This window comes from Podarcis bocagei (genome assembly GCF_964188305.1).
Source record: "Podarcis bocagei genome assembly, chromosome: Z".
NCBI classification, from domain to species: Eukaryota; Metazoa; Chordata; class Lepidosauria; order Squamata; family Lacertidae; genus Podarcis; species Podarcis bocagei.
Genome location: NC_138140.1, coordinates 14417297 through 14440897, shown reverse-complemented (window position 1 = coordinate 14440897; position 23601 = coordinate 14417297). Strand labels below are relative to the sequence as shown.

Sequence of the window (23601 nt, the reverse complement as noted above, 5' to 3'; positions counted from 1 at the left end):
ATTTTTGGATGAAATAGCATAGTACTATGTTAAAAAAAACAACGAGAATAGGAATAATGGTCTAAAAACAGCATTAAGTACCTCTGGAGAAACATACCTTACAACAAAAGCAGGTCTTACATGCAACATATTATATCATATATGAGATTCTGCTATCTGAATAGCATAAACATAGGTCAAAAAGAAAAACAGCTGTGATGAGGGCTGGGCGATGTCTGGTTTTCAACATTGTGATATGTCACAATATACTGATATATAAGACCATGTCTGAAATAAGGATGGAACTATGTAGAGACAAATGGGGTGATGTATTTTGCAACTCCTACTACTTAGGGGTCAAAAATTTACCTATAAGCTATTGTTATGCCGGTTATTTTACAGTACAGATAATTTTCAAAATTAGCACCCTTTCCTAAAATCAAACTTGTAGAAGTAACTAGTAGCATAAATTATCAAATCTAAGGTGGCAGAATGTTCCCTAAGAGACAGGAGGGAGATTCAGACACACCAGCACACACAGAAGGGGAGAAGGGAGGAAAGAGGCTTAAACAACAAGGCCATGTTTATTTCAATTATTTTAAACTCAGAAATAAATAATCCCAGTTTATTCTTTTTCTTGTATTAGCAGCAGCTGCCAAGCAAGCCTCAGCAACATGGGGGGCTTTCAAGAGGTGAGGCAGAAAGGGCTTCCTGCTCTTGCAAGTGTCCCAGTATAACTTTGGCGTCAGGAGGTGTGTGGGAAAATAAATATTTATTCCCCACCCACCCAAAAACACCTGAACAAAGTTGTGATCACATAAGGTTTACTCCTATTCCAGAGCCCTTGCAACACTCTCCCAAAGACAGATAAAATGGACGGACTTTGGTAACCTTCTGAAGCCAATATTTGGAGCCCCCAAATATATCTCTTCTCCAGTTATGGACCTTCCCAATTTTGTGCCGCTTCAAAATTGCTGGCACTGAAACGTCACAAAAGATGGCAGACTACCTAAAACTTTTTTTGAACTGACTGACAATATGGACTTGATTGATATTTGGAGGACAAAAAACCCCCTAGGAAGAGAAGGAACATTCTTTTCTGAAGCCCAACTGACATGGACAAGAATCGACCAAATATGATAACTAGAAGTCTGGCACCTAAGACTAGAAAAGTGGAAATCTGCCCAAAGACTTGCTCCGACCATAACGCAGTAAAGATGGATATGAGACTAACTACAACCGGCTCCCTTAGATGGAAGATGAATGACAACCTGTTTAGAGATCAGGAGATCATCAAAAAGGCCCAAAAAGCTTTGAAGGACTATTTTGAAATAAATTTGAACACCACGGTGTAAAAAAGAGTAATCTGGGACGCAAGCAAAGCTGTAATGAGGGGGTTTCTGATACAACAGAACACCATAAAGAAAAGAGCACAGAATGAGAAAAAGGACAAGATTTTGGAGAAAATTAAGGACTGTGAGAAAAAGCTAAGATCGAAACCGAAGTCACAGGAGATTCTGAGAGAAACTAAACTTTACCAAGCACAATACTCTAAATTGATAAATCAGGAAGTGGAGTGGAAAATCAAACGAATGAAACAAAGATCATTTGAATCGGCAAATAAATGTGGAAAGCTGTTAGCATGGCAGCTGAAAAAGAGACAAAAATTAAACACGGTTACCAATTTAGAGATTGAAGGGAAAAACATCCAGAATCCTGTGGAGATTAGAAAGTGTTTCCAGAGATACTTTAAACAACTTTATACTCAAGGGCCGCAAAATGAGATTGAGATAGACCAATTTTTGAGAAGGAATGGCCTACCAAAATTATCTCAAGAAAATAGAACAATCCTGAATTATAAAATAACACAACAAGAGATCGAAGGTGCCATTCAGAATATGCAACTGGGCAAGTCTCCAGGGCCAGATGGGCTTACCTCCAAGTATTATAATACATTGAAAGATTATTTGACACAACCATTAATGGAGGTTTGCAATGAGATAAGGAGGGGAAGAAGGCACCGGAATCGTGGAAAGAAGCTTTCATCACATTGATACCTAAATCGGAAACTGAAAAGACACAACTCAAGAACTACCATCCCATCTCTCTCCTGAATGTGGATTACAAAATTTTTGCTGACATTCTGGCAAGTAGACTTAAAAAAGTGTTAAATGAAGTAATTCATAAAGACCAGGCAGGTTTTCTCCCAGGCACACATTTGTTTGACAACACTAGAAACATTATTGACATTTTGGAACTTTTACAAACGAACATTAATACAAAAGCAGTGTTGATTTTTATAGATGCGGAGAAGGCCTTTGATAACATTTCTTGGAAGTTTATGAAGAAAAATCTTGAGGGGATGGGAGTGGGACGGGGGTTTGAAAATGGCATAGATGCAATCTATTCAGAACAAAAAGCTAAATTGACAATGTGGTGACAGAAGAGTTCAAGATTGAGAAAGGAACACGACAAGGTTGTCCTATTTCCCCTTTGTTATTTATTTCGGTCCTGGAGGTGCTCCTGAATATGATTAGAGGGGACCGGTTGGTGGAAGGAATTCAGGTCGGAGCCAAACAGTACAAACTCAAAGCTTTCGCAGATGACTGGGTTTTGACATTGCAGGAACCAGAATCTAGTACGAAAAGGGTTTTAGAACTGATTCACGAGTTTGGTCGGGTGGCGGGATTTAAATTAAACAAGCAAAAGACTAAGGTTTTGGAAAAAAACTTGACAACTGTGGAATCAGAAAGGTTTCAGAAAGAGACAGACTTAAATGTGGTGAAGAAGGTGAAATACCTAGGGGTTAATATGACTGCTAAAAATTTGAATCTATTTAAGGATAATTATGAAAAATGCTGGTCAGAAATCAAAAAGGACTTAGAAAGCTGGTCAAGATTAAAACTTTCCTTGTTGGGTAGAATTGCTGCGATAAAAATGAATGTATTGCCAAAAATGTTTTTGTTTCAGACCCTACAGATTGTGGACAGGGTGGAATGTTTTAGAAAGTGGCAGAGAGATATTTCTAAGTTTGTCTGGCAGGGCAAAAAGCCCCGAATAAAATTTAAAATACTAACTGATGCTAAAGAGAGAGGGGGGTTTGCCCTGCCATATTTGAGGTTATATTATGAATCTGCAGCTTTCTGCTGGTTGAAAGATTGGCTTCTTCTTGAGAACACTGATGTCCTGGATCTGGAAGGGTTTAATAACGCTTTTGGATGGCATGCATATTTGTGGTACGACAAGGTAAAAATTCATAATCATTTCAAGAACCATATTGTCAGAAAAGCAGTGTTTAATGTCTGGGTAAAATATAAAGACTTATTAGAGAACAAGACCCCAAGGTGGTTGTCGCCGATGGAGGCCAAGGCTCAGAAAAGACTCAGTATGGAGGCCGCATGGCCGAAATATTGGGAAATACTAGAAAAAGAAGGCGATACTTGGAGATTGCAGAGTTTTGAGAAATTAAAGGATAAAGTGCGAGATTGGTTACATTACGCTCAGATCAGGGAGGTTTTTAATTTGGATAAAAAAACAGGTTTCCAGGTGGAAAAATCGAAACTAGAAACAGAGCTGTTAGAACCTAAGACCAAGGTACTTTCAAAAATGTATAACTTGCTGTTGAAATGGAATACTCAAGATGAAACGGTCAAATCAGCTATGATAAAATGGGCACAGGACATTGGGTACAATACTATGTTTGCTGACTGGGAAAAGTTATGGACCACCGGAGTGAGATTCACGGCATGCAATGCCTTGAAAGAAAATATTATGAAAATGATATACAGGTGGTACATGACCCCAGTCAAGCTTGCAAAAATATACCATTTGCCAGACAATAAGTGTTGGAAATGTAAAGAAACTGAAGGAACATTCTTTCACCTTTGGTGGATGTGCCCAAGGGTTAAGGCTTTCTGGGAAATGATCTATAATGAACTAAAAAAGGTATTTAAATATACCTTCCCTAAGAAACCAGAGGCCTTCCTTTTGGGCATTGTCGGCCAAATGGTGCCAAAGAAGGACAGAACTTTCTTTATGTATGCAACAACAGCAGCAAGAATACTCATCGCAAAGCACTGGAAGACACAGGATTTGCCCACTCTGGAAGAATGGCAGACGCAACTGATAGACTATATGGAACTGGCCGAGATGACTGGCAGAATTCGAGACCTGGGAGAAGAGACGGTGGAAGAGGACTGGAAGAAATTTAAAGACTATCTACAAAAACATTACAAGCTGTATGAATGCTAAGAGAATGCACGATAAAAAACAACATGGCATCAGTAACTCAGTTGTAAGATGTATGATTAAGTGATGTTTAAGAAAATGGTGTAATCTGAGGTAATATTATGCCTAGCTAACCAGTTTAGTATATGTTAAAAATATTGAAAATTGGGGATATAATATCTGAGAACTACAAAATAAGATTTGAAATAAGGTAATAATTTGCTGCTTGTAACTATATAACTGAGAACGCAGGAAAGGGTGATGTGAGGAAGTCCAAAGGTTATGAGAATATGATTAATGGACAAATTGATTTTGATGTATCTTTTTTTCTACTCATTCTTTGCTTACTCTCTAAATGTATTCTGTTTTCTTTTGTTTTGTTTTATGGTGATGGTATTGTATTTGTTTGTTGGTTTGTTTTGTGTTCAAAAATTGCAATAAAAAATTAAAAAAAACAAACAAAATTGCCGGCACTGCTCTGGCTCTAGGAAGGAAGCTCCTGGGCTCTGGCAGGGTCTTAAAGCCCTTCTTTTCCCCCCAACGCTAGGCAAGTGCTTACTCAACTTCCAGTTTTGGGGAGGCGGTGCCAGAGCTCTGTGCCACCCTCTGCAGAGAGCTCCAAGGTCCAGACTAGGGCAGGGCGATGTCTAGTTTTCAATATTGTGATATGTTGCCAGTTAACATCACAATATACCAAAATTACAAGATGTCTGAAATAAGGATGGAATTGTGTAGATGTGAACAGCATAATGTACTGGCAACCACTACTACTTATGGGTCTAAAACTTACAAAATCGTACTGACCTTTAACATATTGTTACAACTGCTATTTTACAGCACAGGTGCTTTTTAGATTATCACCTTTTCTCTAAGATAAAAGCTGTAGAAGTAATTAGTAGCATAGATATCAAAAAATAAGATAAAAGACACAGTGGAGACACAGACACACCAGCATAGGGTTGTCGTACTTCCAGATTTTCCTGAACATACAGGAAATCGCTGAAATGTCAGGAGAAATCTGGATGTACAGCAAGTTAAGTCGGCTTTTGTGTCTAGATTTTCACTTTTTGAAATATGGCAACCCTACACAGAAGGGGAAAGGGGAGAAAGGGGCTTAAACAACAGGGCAAGGTTTATTTTTAAAACTCAGAATTAAATAACCCCAGCTTATTTTTCTACGAGATTACTAGTGGCTGCCAAGTTAGCCCTGGCTGAGGGCTCAAAAGCATGGGGGGCTTTCGGGAGGCAAGGCAGAAAGGGCTTCCTGCTCTTGTGACAGTCCCAGCAAAGTTCAAGTATCATGAGGCCTCCTTCAACTACCTCCTAGCCTGGTGCTGGCACTTTAAACAAGAAACTCATGGTGTCTACGTAAGTTACTGAGGAAAGGTCCTTGATAGGCTGCTTTCTTTGATACATGCTCTTGTGCTTCTCTGCCTCCTGCAGAGCAAACAGAACACTGCTGTTTGAATCAGGGTAGAGACGAAATTTTTTGAAACCCTGACGTACTGCTACCCATGTCAGAAAGTTTAGATTTTTGGTGAATTTCCTTTTAAAAAAAAAGCTCAACAACTTTTGTTTCTGGATTTGGCAACCCTGGGACATGCACACATCATGGTTTGTGCCATGTCAAACCAGTTTTGGACAATGTATCACATACCCTCCAACAATTCTCCGATGAAAATAAGGGCTTCCCATTCCATAATGATGATTTTACTATTTATACCCCCCCCCACATCTTACTGGGTTGCCCCAGCCACTTTGGGCAGCTTCCAACATAATTAAAATTAAAAAGATTGCCTTCAGATAACTCCATCACCTCCAACATTTCTTCAATGAAAATAGAGACATCCTAAGGAAAAGTGGGATATTCTGGGATCAAATCAGAAACTAAATCAGGGACATCCCTGGAAAATAGGGACACTTGGAGGGTCTGGTATCACCCAGCCCTGGCCCAAACAAAAAGGTTTGGAGGGCTGCATTTGGGCCCCTGGTCCTAGATTTCTCACCCCTGTCTTATCTACACATAAACCATCAGGTATTTCTGTTGAATAAGCTCCATTGACATGAATGGGCATTACACAAGAAAACAGCTTCCTGGAACTGGAGAAAGGATGCCTGTTGCTAGTAAGCCTTCTTAAATAGTTTCAACCACCAATAAATCACACCGGCTCATCATTTCCATGCTGCTTGGTTTTCTGTTAACCACCAGCAGTTTTAGCCCATAAAAAGTGGAGACAGCATAAAGAAATAAATGCAAGCTTCAAAATGGGATGCAGGTGACTTGCAAAGGTCTTAAACTTCAAATAGAGCATAGCCAGAGAACCTCTGATTATGAAGGGCCGTGTCTGTAGATTCAAAATGCCCTTTCTTAGAGATCGCTCCAGGTAGACAGAGAAGCTGTTTCCAATACGAAATCAAAAGAGAATTGGAAGAAGAAAAGAGTGTAGAGCAACACACTTTTGCATGTGGTTAGGAGTGATATGTCACAACTGTAAACACAATTGCCATTATTAATTTTTAAAATTTGGTAAGCCATAAGAAAAGGTTCCAAGTGATTGCAAATACTGTAGGGGAACTGCCACAAAATCAGTAAAGTTTTTGGATCAGCAGTAGCTATCATTTATAGTAGCAGGAGCTGCAAGAAAATGTTGCAGCATGAAGTCCTCTTAAGGATGTAAGGAGGTAGCAGTTTCCATCCCATCCACCATTCACTGAAATCAGTGCTGTTTCCATTTCCCCACAGTTCAAGTTCCACTAGAGCCTATTTCATTCACTTCACTAGCCACTACAACTGAAACAAACAAGATTAGTTATGTGATTGATTTACATGACAACACATTTGGATAATGTGTCTTATGTGATTTCTATTTTGTTTCCTTGATGCTAGTTGCTGACCGTAACAATAAATATTTTACTTGATTTTACTTGATTTTAGTGGAAGGAAATGTTAAAAGCAATGCATACAATCACATTATTTTTGTAGCATTTATGGAAACAACAGTACTCATATTTGCTTGCTTGGTTTTAATTTCTGACTTTGATGAACAAGCACATTGTGGCAATTTCCGCTCCTGTTTTGCAGCAGGATTTCCAAACATGTCTAGGAGCTTCTATTCAGGGGTTCAGTCACCTATGTTCTCTACCAAGATAATCCATTTCATTTACACCACCACCCACCATTCACTCGTGTTCTACACCCACTGAACACACTCAGTTCACAATTTCCTGCAAAGGTCCATCTAACCAGTATAGCAAGCAACACAAGATGGGAACAAGGCTTGGAGTTTGCTCTGGGAAACGGAGTTGCAAACAGAGTCGGGCAAATGGGGGCAAGGAAGAAGAGGGTGGATGTGGCAGGGCTGGAAGAAATCAAATGACTGGCAAGAGCCTATCTGACGGACGCACAGCTTGATTGAAGGAAATTAGAGCTGCAAGATCAAAGCCCTGGAATTGCATCCAAGGATTGCGTGGAACCAGAAAGGAGGAGACCAGACGCAGTGGAATTCCTCAGTAAAAAAAGGCGGGGGTGGGAGAAGACAGCAAAGCGTTGTGCTGTTTCCATTTGGTAAAACAAAGGAACTTGTTAATAATTTTCCTATATTTTTTTTTAATAAAAAGGAGCAATACAAGCCTTTGTGCATCTCAGTCATGTCCCATGAAGCAGCCCATATGTTGCAGTAACAGAGCATGAGCCAGATGCTGGCAGCCTCTAAGCACATGTGTGTGTGGTTTGTAGAATCACACACAACAGCCATACCTGGATTGGGTTAACTTGGTCACTGTGTGGACATGTCCAGTGATATTTTCCTTTCAGTCTGAATGTTACTGTCCATGTTAACTTTGTACAGCTGTACCTCAGGATGTGAACGGGATCCGTTCCGGAGCCCCGTTCGCATCCTGAATGGAACATAAGACGCAATGGCACGACAGCGAGTCTACGCGTGCGCAAGTCACGTTTCACTGCTTCCGCGCATGCACGTGATGTCATTTTGAGTGCCTGCGCATGCGCGAGCAACGAAACCTGGAAGTAACGCGCTCCGTTACTTCCGGGTTGCCACGCAGCACAACCCGAACACGCTCAACTTGAAGCACATTCAACCCGAGGTATGACTGTACTGGAGAAATCCTGGGAGTACCGTATTTTTCGCCCTATAGGACGCACTTTTTCCCCTCCAAAAATGAAGGGGAAATGTGTGTGCGTCCTATGGGGTGAATGCAGGCTTCAGGAAGCTATCCGCAAGCCTTGGGAGGCCGTAAGAGTTCCCACCGGGCTCCCACGGCTTGCGGAGAGCTGCCTGCATCCCGAAGCCTGGGCGCGCTGAGCAGTCACGCCCGGGCTTCGGGTAGCTCTGCGCATGCCGCGGGAGCCCTCCCACGGCTTGCACAGAGCTGCCTCTATCCCGAAGCCTGGGCGCGCTAAGCAGTCACGCCCGGGCTTCAGGTAGCTCTGTGCAAGCAGCGGGAGCCCTCCCACGGCTTGTGCAGAGCTGCTTCTATCTTGAAGCCTGGGCACGCTGAGTAGTCGCGCCCGGGCTTCGGGTAGCTCTCCGCAAGCTGTGGGAGGGCTCCCACGGCTTGCGGAGAGCAGCCTGTTCTGGGGGATGCGGTCGGGGGAACCTTGGGCTTCCCCCACCCCAGCCCCATGCCTGGGGGGGGGGAATAAAATTTTTTCCCTTTATTTCCCCCCCAAAATACTAGGTGCGCCCTATGGGCCGGTGTGCCCTATGGGGTGAAAAATACGGTACTTTTAAATGATATTCCTGCAGTATGGGGACTAGGGGTAGGTGAATCTGCAAATTTTTCTAATTTTTCAATTCTTAAGTTCAGCTCACCACATTTCCACATCAGTTTGCAATAAAAAGAAGTCATCGTGAAAATTCATTTACTCTTCAACTGCTTTTGGGATATTTTATCAGAAACGATTCATAAACTGAACTAAGTAACACAAATGTGAGAAATTATTGATTCTTATTTATTTATTAATTGCATTTCTATCACACCTTTTTCTCCAAAGGGCTTGAGTTGGTGCACATGGTTCTCCCCACTTCTCATTTAATCCCCACCACAACCTTGTGAGATAGTTTAGGCTGAGAGACTGTGACCAACCCAAAATCACACCTAGCGAGCTTCATGGCTGAGTGGGGATTTGAACCCTGGTCTCCCAGGTCCTTGTCTGACACTCTAACCACTATACCAAACAGGATGGCAGAGACAGAAAGAGAGAGAGGGGACTGACCTGTGTCAGGGTCACAGCTGCCATGTTGGTTGCAAGAGCAGGGAACACAACTGACCAAGGGGCCACCGAATGGCACCTCCCTCTTGAAGCCAGGAGCGCAGGACTCACAGACCTGGCCAACATATCCTTGCGGGCATATACATTCTTCGACCCACAGGGCAGGCTGAGAGAGGCCTGGGTGAGCTGACGTAAGCTGGACTTCCTTCAGGAGAATCCTACCTGAGGGGAAAGAAGGGAGACCCAGAGGGAGGAAAAGACTCGGTTGCACACCTAGTCATGGTGGCTGTGCTAGCAACACAGGCAGCTCCTTTACACCGTCAGATCCTTCGGTCCATCTAGCCCATTCTTGCTTATGCTGACTGGCAGCAGCTCTCCAGGGTCAAGGCAAGTGATCTCTCCTAGCCCTACATGGAGATGCCAGGGACTGAACCTGCAACCTTCTGCATGCAAAGCAGATATTTATCAGTGAGCTACAGCCCCTTCCCTATGTTCTACTTCCAGTGTTGAAGATAGTTTGTCTCTGAATGCTAGTTGCTGGTAACCATGAATGGGGTGAGTTACTGTTACATTCAGGTCCTGCTTTTGGGCTTCCCATAGGGCATCTGGTTGGCTAAGTGTGAGAATAGGATGCTGGACTAAATGGACCATTTGTCTGATCCAGCAGGGCTTTCGTTAGGTTCTCAGCCTTCCAATACTCTTACTTTTCCTTCCCCTCTCCATGCATCCAAAATGCAGTACAGTGGTACCCCGCAAGACGAACGCCTCGCGAGACGAAAAACTCGCAAAACGAAAGGTTTTTTCGTTTTCGAGTTGCCTCGCAAGACGAATTTCCCTATGGGCTTGCTTCGCAAAACGAAGCTTGCCCCGGGGACAGCGGGTCTTCTCTTTTGAAGCAAGGGGCAGCGGGGAGAAGCGATCTTCTCCCCGCAGCCCCAGGTCCGGGGACAGCGGGAAGCGCTTCCCGCTGCCCCCGGACCTCTTTTGAAGCAAGGGGCTGCGGGGAGATCGCTTCTCCCGGTGCTCCGAAGCCGGGCGGGGGGGGGGCGGGAACACCTTCCCCCACCGCCCCGCTTCCGAACGGTGCTCCGAAGCGGGGCGGGGGGGCGGGAACACCTTCTGAAGGCTGGCGGGGGGCAAAAGTCTTTGTCCCCCCCTGCCTGCCTTCCCAGGGGCTTTTAAATCGCCCCGGACAGCGGAGAAGTCCTCCGCTGTCCCGGGGCGATTTTGAAATGCCGCCCGCCAGCATTTTAAGATCGCCCCGGACAGCGGAGAAGTCCTCCGCTGTCCCGGGGTTTTTTAAAATGCTGGGGGTGGGAAGAAAAGCCCTTGTCCCCCCCCCAGCCTTCAGAAGAGGTCCGGGGACAGACTGTCCCCGGACCTGGTCTGAAGGCGGTTTCCCTAGGAACGCATTAATTGATTTTCAATGCATTCCTATGGGAAACCGTGCATCGCAAGACGAAAAACTCGCAAGACGAAGAGACTTGCGGAACGAATTAATTTCGTCTTGCGAGGCACCACTGTATAAGCCACCAACCTATATGTTGGATGGCTTTAAAACAGGATAATCATCATCATCATCATCATCATTTTTATTTTTATTTATACCCCGCCCTCCCAGGCCACCTTGCAGCTTGGGACCTCCAAAGTGTTGTTATTTGTGGACCTTAAGGTCCTCTGCGGGGCATACCAGGAGAAGCGTACCAGATTAGACAAACTATCCACAATGGCTATGTTCTACCTCCATTTTGGGAGGCAGTATGCCTCTGAATACCAGTTTCTGGGAATCACAAGAGGGGAGAGAAAGGTTCTGCTTTCACAGACTTCCCATAATGGATGCCTGGTTGGCAATTGTAAGGACACTGGACTAAATGGGTCTCTGGTCTGGAACAAGCCAGGCTCTTCTTATGCTCTTATTCAAATTCAAGCTCACTTAAAACCAGAGGTCTTGAGGAATTGCACATTTTACATGACTGCCTACACCAGGGACCAACTACACATAGCAGGTTTTCAAATGACTTACCTGGTCCATAACTGCTTTTGGCCTGGATCCGAAGCGCTGTCAGGTTGGACAGCAGGCGCTGGAACTGGAAAGCTGACAGAGCTGGTTGCATTTCTTCCTCAGCCTCGTGAAGCCTTTGAGTAATACAGGATTGGAAGCACACAAAAGGGCTCATGGGGAAGCAGGATGAGAGCTTTAACAAGGGCCTTATCACCCCCAGTGAAATTATCCAACTTCTGTTTGCTCCCTTGTCAGACCTGAGTACTTGACCATTTAGTGGCCAAAGTTTTAATGGATCGCAAATCAAATCTCTCTGATGCCAACTAAAAATTGACTAGAGTTAACTGAAAAGCAATAAAGTGCACTGCACTGCCCTGTGTTGGTTGTATTTATTTCTTTAAATGCTCCTCAAAGCTCAAGCAAAAAATGAGCTGGTTATAGGAGCACCTAACAATAACTTATTAATATTACTATTTAGTTAAGAGTGCTACATTAGGACCTGAGAGACCAGGCTGAGAGATCCAACTCTATGATTCTGTGATTCTGTATGGTGTTTCCTGCTTGGCAGGGGGTTGGACTCGATGGCCCTTGTGGTCTCTTCCAACTCTATGATTCTGTGATTCTGCTTCAACACTCTCCTCAGCTGCAGGGTGACTTGTTGCCAGTCACAGCCTGGGTTGCTGTGATGATAAAAATGAGGAGGGGAAGAACATGCTAGCATTTCACTCCTCCGCTGCAAATACAGCTGTTGCTAGCAGCTCAGAACAGGTTCAGGATTTCAGGTTTAGGATTTCAGCTTAGAAGATGTAAGCACTTTGCAAGAGGTTTGAAAAGCGGAGGAGAGGGTGGCCTGCCAAAACTCTTGGTGGGTTGGCTGTAACAAAGGGAGAGGTACCTTGGCTGGTTCCTGTTTGTAGACCTAAGCCTGCTGCTCCCAAGAGAGGAACAAAGAATCTTGTGATGTGAATGCTCTGTACACTGTAGGCTCAGGTTGTATATATGTGTAAATAAACCATATATCATAAAGACACTGCAGTCTTTGCTATGCCTAATTTACAAAGGAAATACATTTCGGGTAAGCACCTGGAACCCCTTGCACCACTAAGAGATCGGGGTGGCATGGAACAATATATGTATATAAAAATATAACATTTTTAAATCTAGAAAGCACCACCATGAGCAATGTGGTGCCTCCCAGATGTTTAGGACTACAACTCCCATGATTCCTGACCATTGGCCATGCTGGCTGGGAGTGATGAGAGCTGCAGTTCATAAAAATCTGGAGGAAACCAGCTTGGCTACCCTAGTTACATATCACAACAAATATCACACATATATATTCACATGAGCAAAATAAAACTTTTTAAATTGGGTGACCTTGATTCTCTCTTGACCCTCTCTTTACTTTTCATTTGATCACCACAATGCCATTGTTTACTGTTTGCATGCTTGAGAATTTTTTAAAGGCTGTTAGATCAGAACACCTTGGCTTGTGATAGGAACAGGTGAGGAAGAATGGTAGAGAAAAAGATACCTGAACGCTATCATGTGCTCTTCACAGTGTGTGCCATTTCTGCTGTCTTCTGTATCGGCATAACTGGCTGACACTGAGATGCCATCCCCCTCCAAAACCAGCCCAATGGGGAAAGAATGGAAGTCAGGTGTGGTGCTTGCTATGCGGAAGAACACGGAGAGAGTCTGCCCATAACTAAGGTGCTGGTCACCCAGGAACCTCTCTAAGGATTGAGAGGGAAATTCAGAGGAAAGGCAAAAGTTAGTTTATTTATCACATTGCATTTATATCGCATCTTTTCCTCCAAGCAGATCAAGGTGGTCTACGTGGTTCTTGTCTCTTCCCATTTCATCCTCCACAATAACCCCGTGGGTAGGTTAGGCTGAGAGATAGCAACTGGCAACTATCTCCCTGACAGCTTAATGGCCAAGAGGGGATTTGAAACCTCGACTCAGAGATCCTAGGCTGACGCTCTAACCAATACACTATACTGGGGCTGGATGAACAAATATCTCTGTTTCGGTTTCTATCAGTTTTTCAGTTTTCCAATTTTAAGTTCAGTTTGCCACTTTTCCACCAGCTGTTTGTGATTTATTATTATTATTATTTAAAAACATTGCAAAAAATTGTCAGCATCTGTCAACGCTGTACACATTTTTGCCCAATAAATACATGATTTGCAAGCAATTTTCCATAAGGGAATGCATTTTTCGATGTTGTTTTTCAGAAAAATATGCATTCTTAGGTACACTTTCCCCCGTAACACACATGTCTTTTGGCTGCAGAATCTGCATCAGAAAATTTGGCAAAGTGTGAATTTCAAAGGATAGCCTTGATGGTATTGTTCTGTGAAGTGTAAATTAGATAGGCTTCCATTAAAGTGTGGATTTAACACTTTGGGTTCCACACCTTTGCCTCCATCACCCATTGATGAGGAATCTGACTCCTGGTCCCTGACATAGTCAAAGTGATGACCTCAAGCTGGAAGGATACTGGCAGCACAAGCTACTCTTGCAGAACAGTGAGCATTGAGTGACCAGCTTGCTATGTGCTTTTGGGACTGGCCCCAAGGGCAAATTCCTTCCAGAGGGCCATTTGGACCTAGGGTCATTATGATAAACTGCAATGGAAGGAGCTAGCAGCCTTGGGAGAAGGAACTTTCATCACTTCCTGCTTTGCAGATACTATACCTGGCGCTATAAAATCAGCCTCTTCCTCCTCTTGCTCCAGGAAGATCTCTCCTCTAGTCCAGCGGAGGGGGACCTCCTGCCCACTTGGATTTACTGCTTTCCAGCCATCGAGTCCTAGTAAAAAAACAACAAAACACAAGCAAAGAGAGAGGAAGAGTGACAAAGCAAGTCTGGCTGACCTTGCAATTTAGCTCGCTTTTGCCTACAAGGTTGAACCTAGGATCTTCTACGTCCAAGACAGATGAGCTACAGCGCTTCCAAGAGGAACATAGGAAACTGCCTTATACAGAGCGAGACCCTTTATCTAGCTCAGTAATGTCTGCACTGACGGGAAGCGGCTCTCCAGGATTTCATTCCCAGCCCTACCTGGAGATGCCACTGGGAGCTGAACCTGGGACCTTCTGTGTGTAAAGCGGGCACTCAATTAATATCCTTCCCTTCTTTCGCCATTCTTGCTCATGGAGGCCTGATGAAATTTCACCCTATAACTACATAGAATCATAGAATTGTAGAGTTGGAAGGGACCACAAGGGTCATCTAATCCAACCTCCTGCAATGCATCTTTCACCCAACATGAGGCTCGAACCCACAACCCTGCGACTGAGAGTCTCATGAAACAGGAACTGGAGTTCTGGAAGAATGAAAAAAAACACACCAAACCAATTGTTATTTTGCACCACGGATATGGGCCAGACTAATTGGGACAAAAAGGACTGATAATCCCGGGACCAGGGGGAGGGGACGCTGGAAGAAGATTGGATTGTTTTTATTCTCTCTTTTTTTCTTATCGTCAGAAATGTTTTTATGAAAGTTGCAAAAATGTTGAAAGGAAATTACTAGGCTCTTGTAAGAATGTTTAAAGAATTAGGTAAAAAGGTAATGGTTATGAGAAGCTGGTATAAATAAGATTTAAATTTTAAGTTTTAAGGTTTAATATAAGATAAGATGAAAATAGAGCAAGGTAATGTACTGACAGAATATTATGAATTATGGAAAGGATTTGCTGTGACAATTATCAATCAAGATACAAGAGATGGGAGGAGGAGGAGGTCATGGAAAGAAGGTAAAGAAAGTGGAGAATTTGAAAACGGTGGTTTTATTTTTTATTTTTGTTTTTGTCTTTTTTCTGTAATTTTGTCTTTTTTTCCCCTCTGTGATTTTAAAAATTCTTTTTTTCAATAAAGATCATTAAAAAAAAAAATTGTTACTTTGCACCATGTTAGCCATGGGGAGAAAGCATCTGGATTCCAGACACTAAGAAATGTTATGGTATAAAGGCAAGCTATATGAACCAAGGAAAGGCATTACAATGAAATGTGTTGCTTCCCCTTCCATTTTAAAAATAATTGGAACAGATTCCAATACAATGGGCATTTCATGCCATCCCTATTTGGGTGTTTTTAAAAACATATTGTTAATCCGTTAATTATTTGATTGATGTATACACCACTTAAGGGACGCGGGTGGCGCTGTGGGTAAAACCTCAGTGCCTAGGACTTGCCGATCGCATGGTCGGCGGTTCGAATCCCTGCGGCGGGGTGAGCTCCCGTCTTCGGTCCCAGCTCCTGCCCACCTAGCAGTTCGAAAGCACCCTTAAGTGCAAGTAGATAAATAGGGACCGCTTACTAGCGGGAAGGTAAACGGCGTTTCCGTGTGCTGCGCTGGTGTTGGCTCGCCAGAGCAGCTTCGTCACGCTGGCCACGTGACCCGGACATGTCTCTGGACAGCGCTGGCCCCCAGCCTCTTAAGTGAGATGGGCGCACAACCCTAGAGTCGGACACGACTGGCCCGTACGGGCAGGGGTACTTTTACCTTTTTTATACACCACTTGTCAATTTGTCTGTGGCAGCCCCATCGCTGTGGAACTCTCTTCCCATAGAGATGCATCTGGCAGCTTATGCAACTTTTGATAAATGATAAGACACACCTCTTTATCCCAGATTTTGACACTTGAGATATATATCTGTAGGATCCACCTTATTTCTGTGACTGTAACTTGTTTTAACTGTTTTTAATATTGTTGTAATTGTTGTAACCTGCCCTGGGACCTTAGGGTGAAGAGTGGGTAATAAATTGTAATAATAGTATTAGTAGTAGTAGTAGTAGAAGAAGAAGAAGAAGAAGAAGAAGTACTAATATGGATTCTAAGCAGATTACAAGAATAAAGGTTGCCATATTTTGAAGAGGACACATTTGTCAACTTCTATTTTTAACTATGGATCGCTATGACGACTCTACCCATGAAAAAGAGAACGTTTCCTGGAAAAGGAGGACATTTGGCAACCCTATCAATAAAAAATCCACCAAATAGTAAAGAAATAAACATCTACAATTAAATAAAACACATACACACAAAGACTGTCAGGGCCGGCCCAGGACATTCTGCCACTTGAGGCACAACAGAAAATGCTCCTGACTCCACCTTCCTAGCTCCCCCCACCCGAAGGCAGTGGGGAAGTAAAATGAGACCAGAAAGGAATGAGTGGCAGCAGGCAGTGGTTTGCGGTGTGCTCCCTGGAGGCTGGATCTGCTACCAGAGGCAACTGCACCACCTCACCTCATGGGTAGCCTGGCCTGGCAGACAGTAATAGCATGTTCAGATTATTACGTTAACAGCTACGCACAGAATAATTCACGCAGGTTTTTCATCGGAGCAGGAGCCCCTTGACCACTGGGCCCTGTGGGTTTTGACAGGTTCTATAATGGGCGTTCCTTGGGCTGCTCACCAGAGGATGATCTTTCACACACAAGAGAGAGGTCTATGAACTTGCTTCAGCGCCATCTTGGATGCTGGATGGCGACTGAGCGAGCTACTTGATAGATTCACACAGAGTCTGTTATGTACTGAGTTGAATAGGATCCAAACTGCAGCAGTCTGATTGGTCCTAGAACAATAGGATCCAAATTGCAGCAGTCTGATTGGTCCTAGAACAATAGGATTCAGAATGCAGCAGTCTGATCGGTCCAAGAACAATGCAGCAGTATGATTGGTTGGCAGGAACCACCCAATCATGCTCCAGATATAAGTGAATCCACAACCTGATTGGCTTACAGTAGAATTCCAGAATTAACCAATCATGTGTAGCCCATTGTGTAAATAATGTATATAAAGCAGATACTGTGAGGGGACTTTCATTCATTCCTCCTCGCCACTATGAGCTGAATAAAGAGCATGAAATCACTTTGCGACTCTGAGTATATTTCAGAGTCCAAGCTAGGTTCACACAGAGGCCTTCAGCCAGTGCAGAATAAACCCCTGCTGTGCAAAGGGAGAACAGGAGACAGAAGGCCTCATATGCTCCATTGGGTTTACTTTGGGTCACCAGCTGTGTACTCGCCCACATGTCTCTCCACTGGCCAAACAGAAAGCTATAACTCAGCCAGATACAGCTCAGAATTAAATAAATTATGAGTGCTGGGTTTACACAGCTGCTTTTTCCTTTTCTTGAAGTTGCTGAGCCATTGATGCTGTGCCATTGGGGAAGCTTTCACATACAGTGCTACCTTGGTTTACAACCGCTTTGGATTACAACTGTTTTGGATTACAACCACGTCAAACCTGGAAGTGCATGTCCCTTTTTTGGATTACAACCCATTTATTATTATTACAACCAATTATTACAACCCATTGGCGAAAGCACGTCTTGGGTTACAACCTGTTTTTGTTTACAACCGGACCTTGGGAATGGATTATGTTTGTAAACCAAGGTACCACTGTACAGTGAGCTATTGGCCTGGTCTCTGATGCTCTACAGTGCCACCCAAATAATGGCCAGATTTGGGTACTGCAGCTCAACAGTCCAGCCACACTTAGGCAATCTGGGGAGCCAATAGGGGCCTAGCTGGATTTATAGGGGCCTAGCCAATAGGGGCCTAGTTGCTTCAGGGTTGGCTCCTCATGCTGAGCAGCATGCTCAGTGGGGCAGCTGCTTTAGAGATTAGTAAGTGAACTGGGATGCAGTGGCAGATATCTGAGCGATTCATAGCAAGACTGACAGGGGTATGTGATTTTCAATTGCTAAAATGCAGCAATTGCAAAATGGTTGCTTCTTCCTGCTCTAGAGCAGGGGTAGCCAATTTGTCCTACGGCTTGTGTGGGATTCCAGCTCCCATCATCCCCAACTAGCATGCCTAATAGCCAGGGATGATGGGAACTATAATCCAACAACACCTGCAAGGCATCACTTTGGCTATCCATTAGGTACGGTTACCAGATTTTTTTCAATGAATCCGGGGACACTTTTCAACTTCCTATTAGATAGATGGATTTTGTCAGGGGACTGATTTGTAAATCCGGGGACTGTCCCTGGGAAATGGGGACGTCTGGCAACCTTACCTTAGGGTTGCCCTACGTCCGGAATTTCCCAGACATAGCCAAAATACTGCAGTCGGAAGCAGTGTCTGGGCAGAAACCGCTGAAATGTCTGGGAAGATCTGGATGTATGGCAACCAATGTTGGAAGTCTTGGGTTTTTTGTGGATTTCCTTAAAAACAGCTCAAAAATTGCTTCTTTTTTTGAGATTTTGAGCTCAACAAATTTGGGCAAAACTAAAAGAAGCTCAACAACTTTGGCAAATATTGCCATGTTTGAAATATGGCAACCCTACATGCCTGCTCTAGAGAGTCCTAAGCCTCACACTGACTCCACCCACAGACAGGAAGGCTGCCTTTTCAAAACTGCCAATCTGTGTTACCCTCATTCACACCTGTCTCAGTAAAAACTTGTAAAAACTAGTAGTGATGTGCAAGTGCTAATGCATACACCACTTTTGGCCTGAGAACTGGGCGGGCTCAGAAGGGGCTTAAGCATGACCACTGCCATGTGTATTGACTTTGAACGCAACCCCTACACAAACTGCCTGTACAGATTTTAATCCTTTAGTTTTCTTCTACGGGTATTTATTTATTTGTTGCTATTTTGCATAAACATGTGATGCCCTTGTGCACTTTACACTATGGACTTCTACTGCTTTAACTGTTTTTCTGTCTCTCCTGGGAGCCCTGAGATATAGTTGGGTTGAATGGAGCCTAGGAAACTTCAACAGAAATCGTACCACTTTCACTAAGCTACAACTCCCAGAATGATATCAAGGAAACTGCAGCTGTTAAAAGTGCTATAAGCCCAACATAACGTTGTAGTGTGCAGATATACCCCATATAGAAAAGTTCCCCAACTACCTTGGCTGAAGTCAGAGATGATATTGTGAACCTCATACCCCTGGGCCACTGTGCACGCTGTTGAATGGCCATAGCAGAAGCAGCTGGTGCAGCCAGTAGGGTTGTGGAGCTGCAGATTGAAGCTACCAGGTTGGCACCTGGACAAGAAAGAGCATATGTCAGTCAGCTTCATGGAGCAGACCAATTTTTATTGACAGTGTATCTTTATCCATGGAAGATAAGGCTACCACCCACAGCGGCTAAATTCTCCCTCCACTGTTGGAGGCAGTATGCCTTTGAACCTCAGTTGCTGGGAATCACAGGTGGGGAGGACGCTCAGGTTGTACTTGTGGGCTTCCCATTGGGATATCTGGTTAGCCACCGTGAGAACAGGATACTAGCCAGATGGGGCAGATCTGATCCAGACAGACTCTTCTTGTGTTCTTTGAGAGTCTTGGCTGCTCCCCAGATTCAGGCTCATGACATAGTGCCTGCTTGTTTGTTTGTTTTTAAAATCAGGTGCAGAGAAATTTTGGCCCACCAGATGTTACAGAACTAAAACTCCTCTCATCCCTAGCCATTGGCCATGATTGCTGGGGGGAGCTGTAGTTCAGCAATATCTAGAGGTGCTTTTATTCTCATCAATAAAAAAGACAGATCCCTCCTCTGAGGAGGTTACAGTCTTATGTTTGCACAGGGCTAGGAACAACAGAGGGAAAGGAAGAGAGGCGGGAGATCAAGATTACTCACCTGTTGCACAGGTACCCTTCTACCTTCTCTTTGCACCTGCAGTGTCCTGTGTTAGGGTCACATGTTCCTACACTGCCAGCTGCATCACAAGCACAAGGCCTGAAAAAGGAGGCCAATGACACATACCGGTAAGTTGTGTCACTCAAACGAAGGCTGCAGTACAGCAGCGCCAGTTCCAGCATGTGCGATGTGACCAGAGCAAGGTATCCACATGCATCATGGCTGCTGGGGTGTGTGGCCTGGCCTGGCTGCCTCTTTGCCTGCTCTCTCAGTAAGGGGACTTTCCCAGACAACGTCTGAGAAGTGTTGAAAGAACACTAGGTGAGGCAGCCAACCCTGCAACAAGAAAGCGTTGCTGCCCGCTAGGGATGGACAAATGTGTCAGTTTTGGTTTCTCCCTCCCCCCCCATCTTAAATTCAGTTATCCACAATTATGCAGCAATTATAGGTTTTATATCTTCCTATATACCGTATTTTTCGCCCTATAGGATGCACTTTTTCTCCTCCAAAAATGAAGGTGAAATCTGGGTGCGTCCTATGGAGCAAATGCAGGCTTTCGCTGAAGCTTGGAGAGCGAGAGGGGTCGGTGCACACCGACCCCTCTGGCTCTCCAGGCTTCAGGAACACACCCGCAGCCTAGGCAGCCCTGCGGGAGTTCCCGCAGCGCTTTCTAGGCTGCGGATAGCAGCCTGCCGCCCGGTGCGAGGGGTGCCCTGAAGCAGAGCGCCCCTCGCGCTGGGCAGACATCGGCCAGCCCCACAAGCTCGGGGGACAGCAAGGAGGCGCAGCGCCGCCATCCCGCTGTTCCTCGACCTGGTTCAGTTTCCCTGACCTGGTTTTGGGGGGGAAATAAAGGGGAAAAATTCCTTTATTTCCCCCCCCCCCCAAAAAAAAACTAGGTGCATCCTATGGGACGGAGCGTCCTACGGGATGAAAAATACGGTACATAAAAATGTAAGACTATCATTACATAATCCCCATCAGAGGATTCATAATTGCATGGAGAGGGAAGGCGCAGTTCTAGGGGGTCAATGTGGGTGGAATGGCAGTAGGGCTGGTGACAGGAGTGAACAAGGGCACAGCCCCTAGTATATGTAAAAACAGTCAAGAAATTTGTTAGTATCTTGTGTGAATTCCTCCTAATAAACACACTTTTATATGCAGTGTAGATTAACATGCATTTTTGCAAGCAATTTCTTCTAATGTAGTGCACTTTGTATGTTATTTTGCTCCAGTAAATGCGTTTTTATGTGCATATTTTCCTAATACATGCACTTTGGTTGGAGAATCAAATCAAAACACTCTGAGAAGTTACCATATTTTTCACTCTATAAGACGCACCAGACCACAAGACGCACCTAGTTTTTGGAGGAGGAAAACAAGAAAAAAAATATTCTGAATCTCAGAAGCCAGAACAGCAAGAGGGATCGCTGCGCAGTGAAAGCAGCAATCCCTCTTGCTGTTCTGGCTTCTGGGATAGCTGCGCAGTCTGCATTCGCTCCATAAGACGCACACACATTTTCCCTTACTTTTTAGGAGGGAAAAAGTGAGTCTTATAGAGCAAAAAATATGGTAATTTTGAAAGGTAGCCATGTTTCGCTTTGTGTATTGATTTGAGAAGTGCACCTTCCCACTGAAATGCAAACAAAATTGAATTTCTTCACCATTCCTAGCATCAGCTCAGAAGAATGGGAACAGGTGGAGAGGAGTATGCTGAAGAGTGACCATGGCTTGGGGCCCAGGAGGAATCCCAGCTTCTATCACCTGAAGTGGCCATCTCACTTTGCCTAAGGGTAGAGCTAGTCCTGCCCCTGCCACAGTTCCAGGGGGATACTATTCCTCCTCCTCTCACCTGCACCCGCCTTCACTGAGGGAATGGAATCCATCTTGGCAACGCTCACACTTCCAGCCTGTCACCGTTGCTTTGCATTCACAGGCCCCTGAGCTGTCACACTGGGGATTCAAGGAACCTGGGAAGATATAAAGTGTCAACAAAGGAACTGAGGAATACGATTTATACTGAGTCAGACCATTGGCTCCATATAGCTCAGGATTATCTACATTGACTGGCAGTAGCTCTCCATTGTGGTGTAGTGGTTAAGAGCAGTGGACTCGTAATCTGGTGAACCGGGTTCACTTCCCCGCTCCTCCACATGCAGCTGCTGGGTGACCTTGGGCTAGTCACACTTCTTTGAAGTCTCTCAGCCCCACTCACCTCACAGAGTGTTTGTTGTGGGGGAGGAAGGGAAAGGAGAATGTTAGCCACTTTGAGACCCCTTAGGGTAGTGATAAAGCGGGATATCAAATCCAAACTACTACTACTACTACTACTACTACTACTACTACTACTACTCTTCTTCTTCTTCTTCTTCTTCTTCTTCTTCTTCTTCTTCTTCTTCTTCTTCTTCTTCTTCTTTTTCTTTTTCCAGGGTTTCAGGCAAGGGCATTTCCAGCCCCACCTGGAGATGCCAGGGAGGAAGCTGGGGAGAGCAGCTGATTGCTAAACCACTCTGAGAATTTTAGCTCTGTGAGGGGAATGGTGGGTTTCCTAACAACTCTCACCTCCCTGAACAAAGGATACTTGGGGGGGGGGAGGGGAGAGCCATGGCTGTTTAAAGTGGCATAATAATATGTGGGTGGAGTCTCTGTTGTGAACAATCTTGTATTAAAAACTCTCTCTCTCTCTCACCCTCTCTCTATATATATTCATGTGCTACCAGTCAAAGAAGATAGCTAGGAGTTTTATGTCACTTCTCCCTTCCTGCCCCCCTACCCTTCATACTGCCTCCCCAATCTGCCTACCTGCTGGGTTGCAGCTGCAGGGCTGGCATGCCGCCTGGGTATCCCAGCGGTAGAAATTCTGGCGGCAGCGCTCACAGTGCGGGCCGTCCGTGTTGTCCTGGCAATTTCGGCAGTGGCCACCATGCCCCGTGCGTCGGTATAACTCCCAGTCATAAAAGCACTCGTCTGATCGGCCGCTACAGTTGCATGCTGGACACAAAAAACCCCAAACAAACACAAGATTGTTTTGCCAAAACTTATTGTCTTAACTTTTATTGCCTTGGGGGCAGAGACTTCTCTGTTTTATTTTTGCTTACGGTATCCTGATTGCACTGTAGATTAATAATAATAATAATAATAATAATAATAATAATAATAATGGGTGCTCTCCAACATACTCAAGAGTTGACCCACTGAAATAAATTTTCCGAGGGGGAAAGGAACCCGGAACTATAGGTGGTCCTTCTGCTCTGAGGCTATTCCTTATGCTGGAAATGACCACAGTTGCCAGACTCCAACATGCCACTTACGGAGACACTCGTTGGCAGCCTCAGCGGTGCCCCGTGCCCACGGGCGGTCCTGATAAAACGGCTGGCACAACTCGCAGTCTACCCCAGTGGTGTTGTGCTGGCAGAGGCAAACCAACTGATCCTCTTCATTTGGGATGCATTCACTAGCATGGCCATTACACTTGCACCTAGGAGAGACCCAAACATGGACAACTGACCCTTTCAGTATTATTCACCTCTTCAGCTAGGAACTTCTCCAA

General features: G+C 44.5%; 1 protein-coding gene across 2 annotated transcripts in view; it reads right to left on the bottom strand.

The window, feature by feature from the left end:
* The window catches only part of LAMC3 (laminin subunit gamma 3), an 81898-nt gene that overhangs the window by 32333 nt on the left and 25964 nt on the right, over nucleotides 1–23601 (bottom strand). For both annotated transcript variants that reach the window (XM_081180076.1, XM_081180077.1), the window contains 9 exons: nucleotides 23363–23529; nucleotides 22854–23042; nucleotides 21904–22021; nucleotides 20052–20150; nucleotides 19323–19459; nucleotides 14145–14258; nucleotides 12976–13177; nucleotides 11463–11575; nucleotides 9443–9661 (listed from right to left, as the gene is read on the bottom strand). In XM_081180076.1, the coding sequence (XP_081036202.1) occupies nucleotides 9443–9661; nucleotides 11463–11575; nucleotides 12976–13177; nucleotides 14145–14258; nucleotides 19323–19459; nucleotides 20052–20150; nucleotides 21904–22021; nucleotides 22854–23042; nucleotides 23363–23529 (1358 nt within the window). The remainder of the gene's footprint in view (nucleotides 1–9442; nucleotides 9662–11462; nucleotides 11576–12975; nucleotides 13178–14144; nucleotides 14259–19322; nucleotides 19460–20051; nucleotides 20151–21903; nucleotides 22022–22853; nucleotides 23043–23362; nucleotides 23530–23601) is intronic.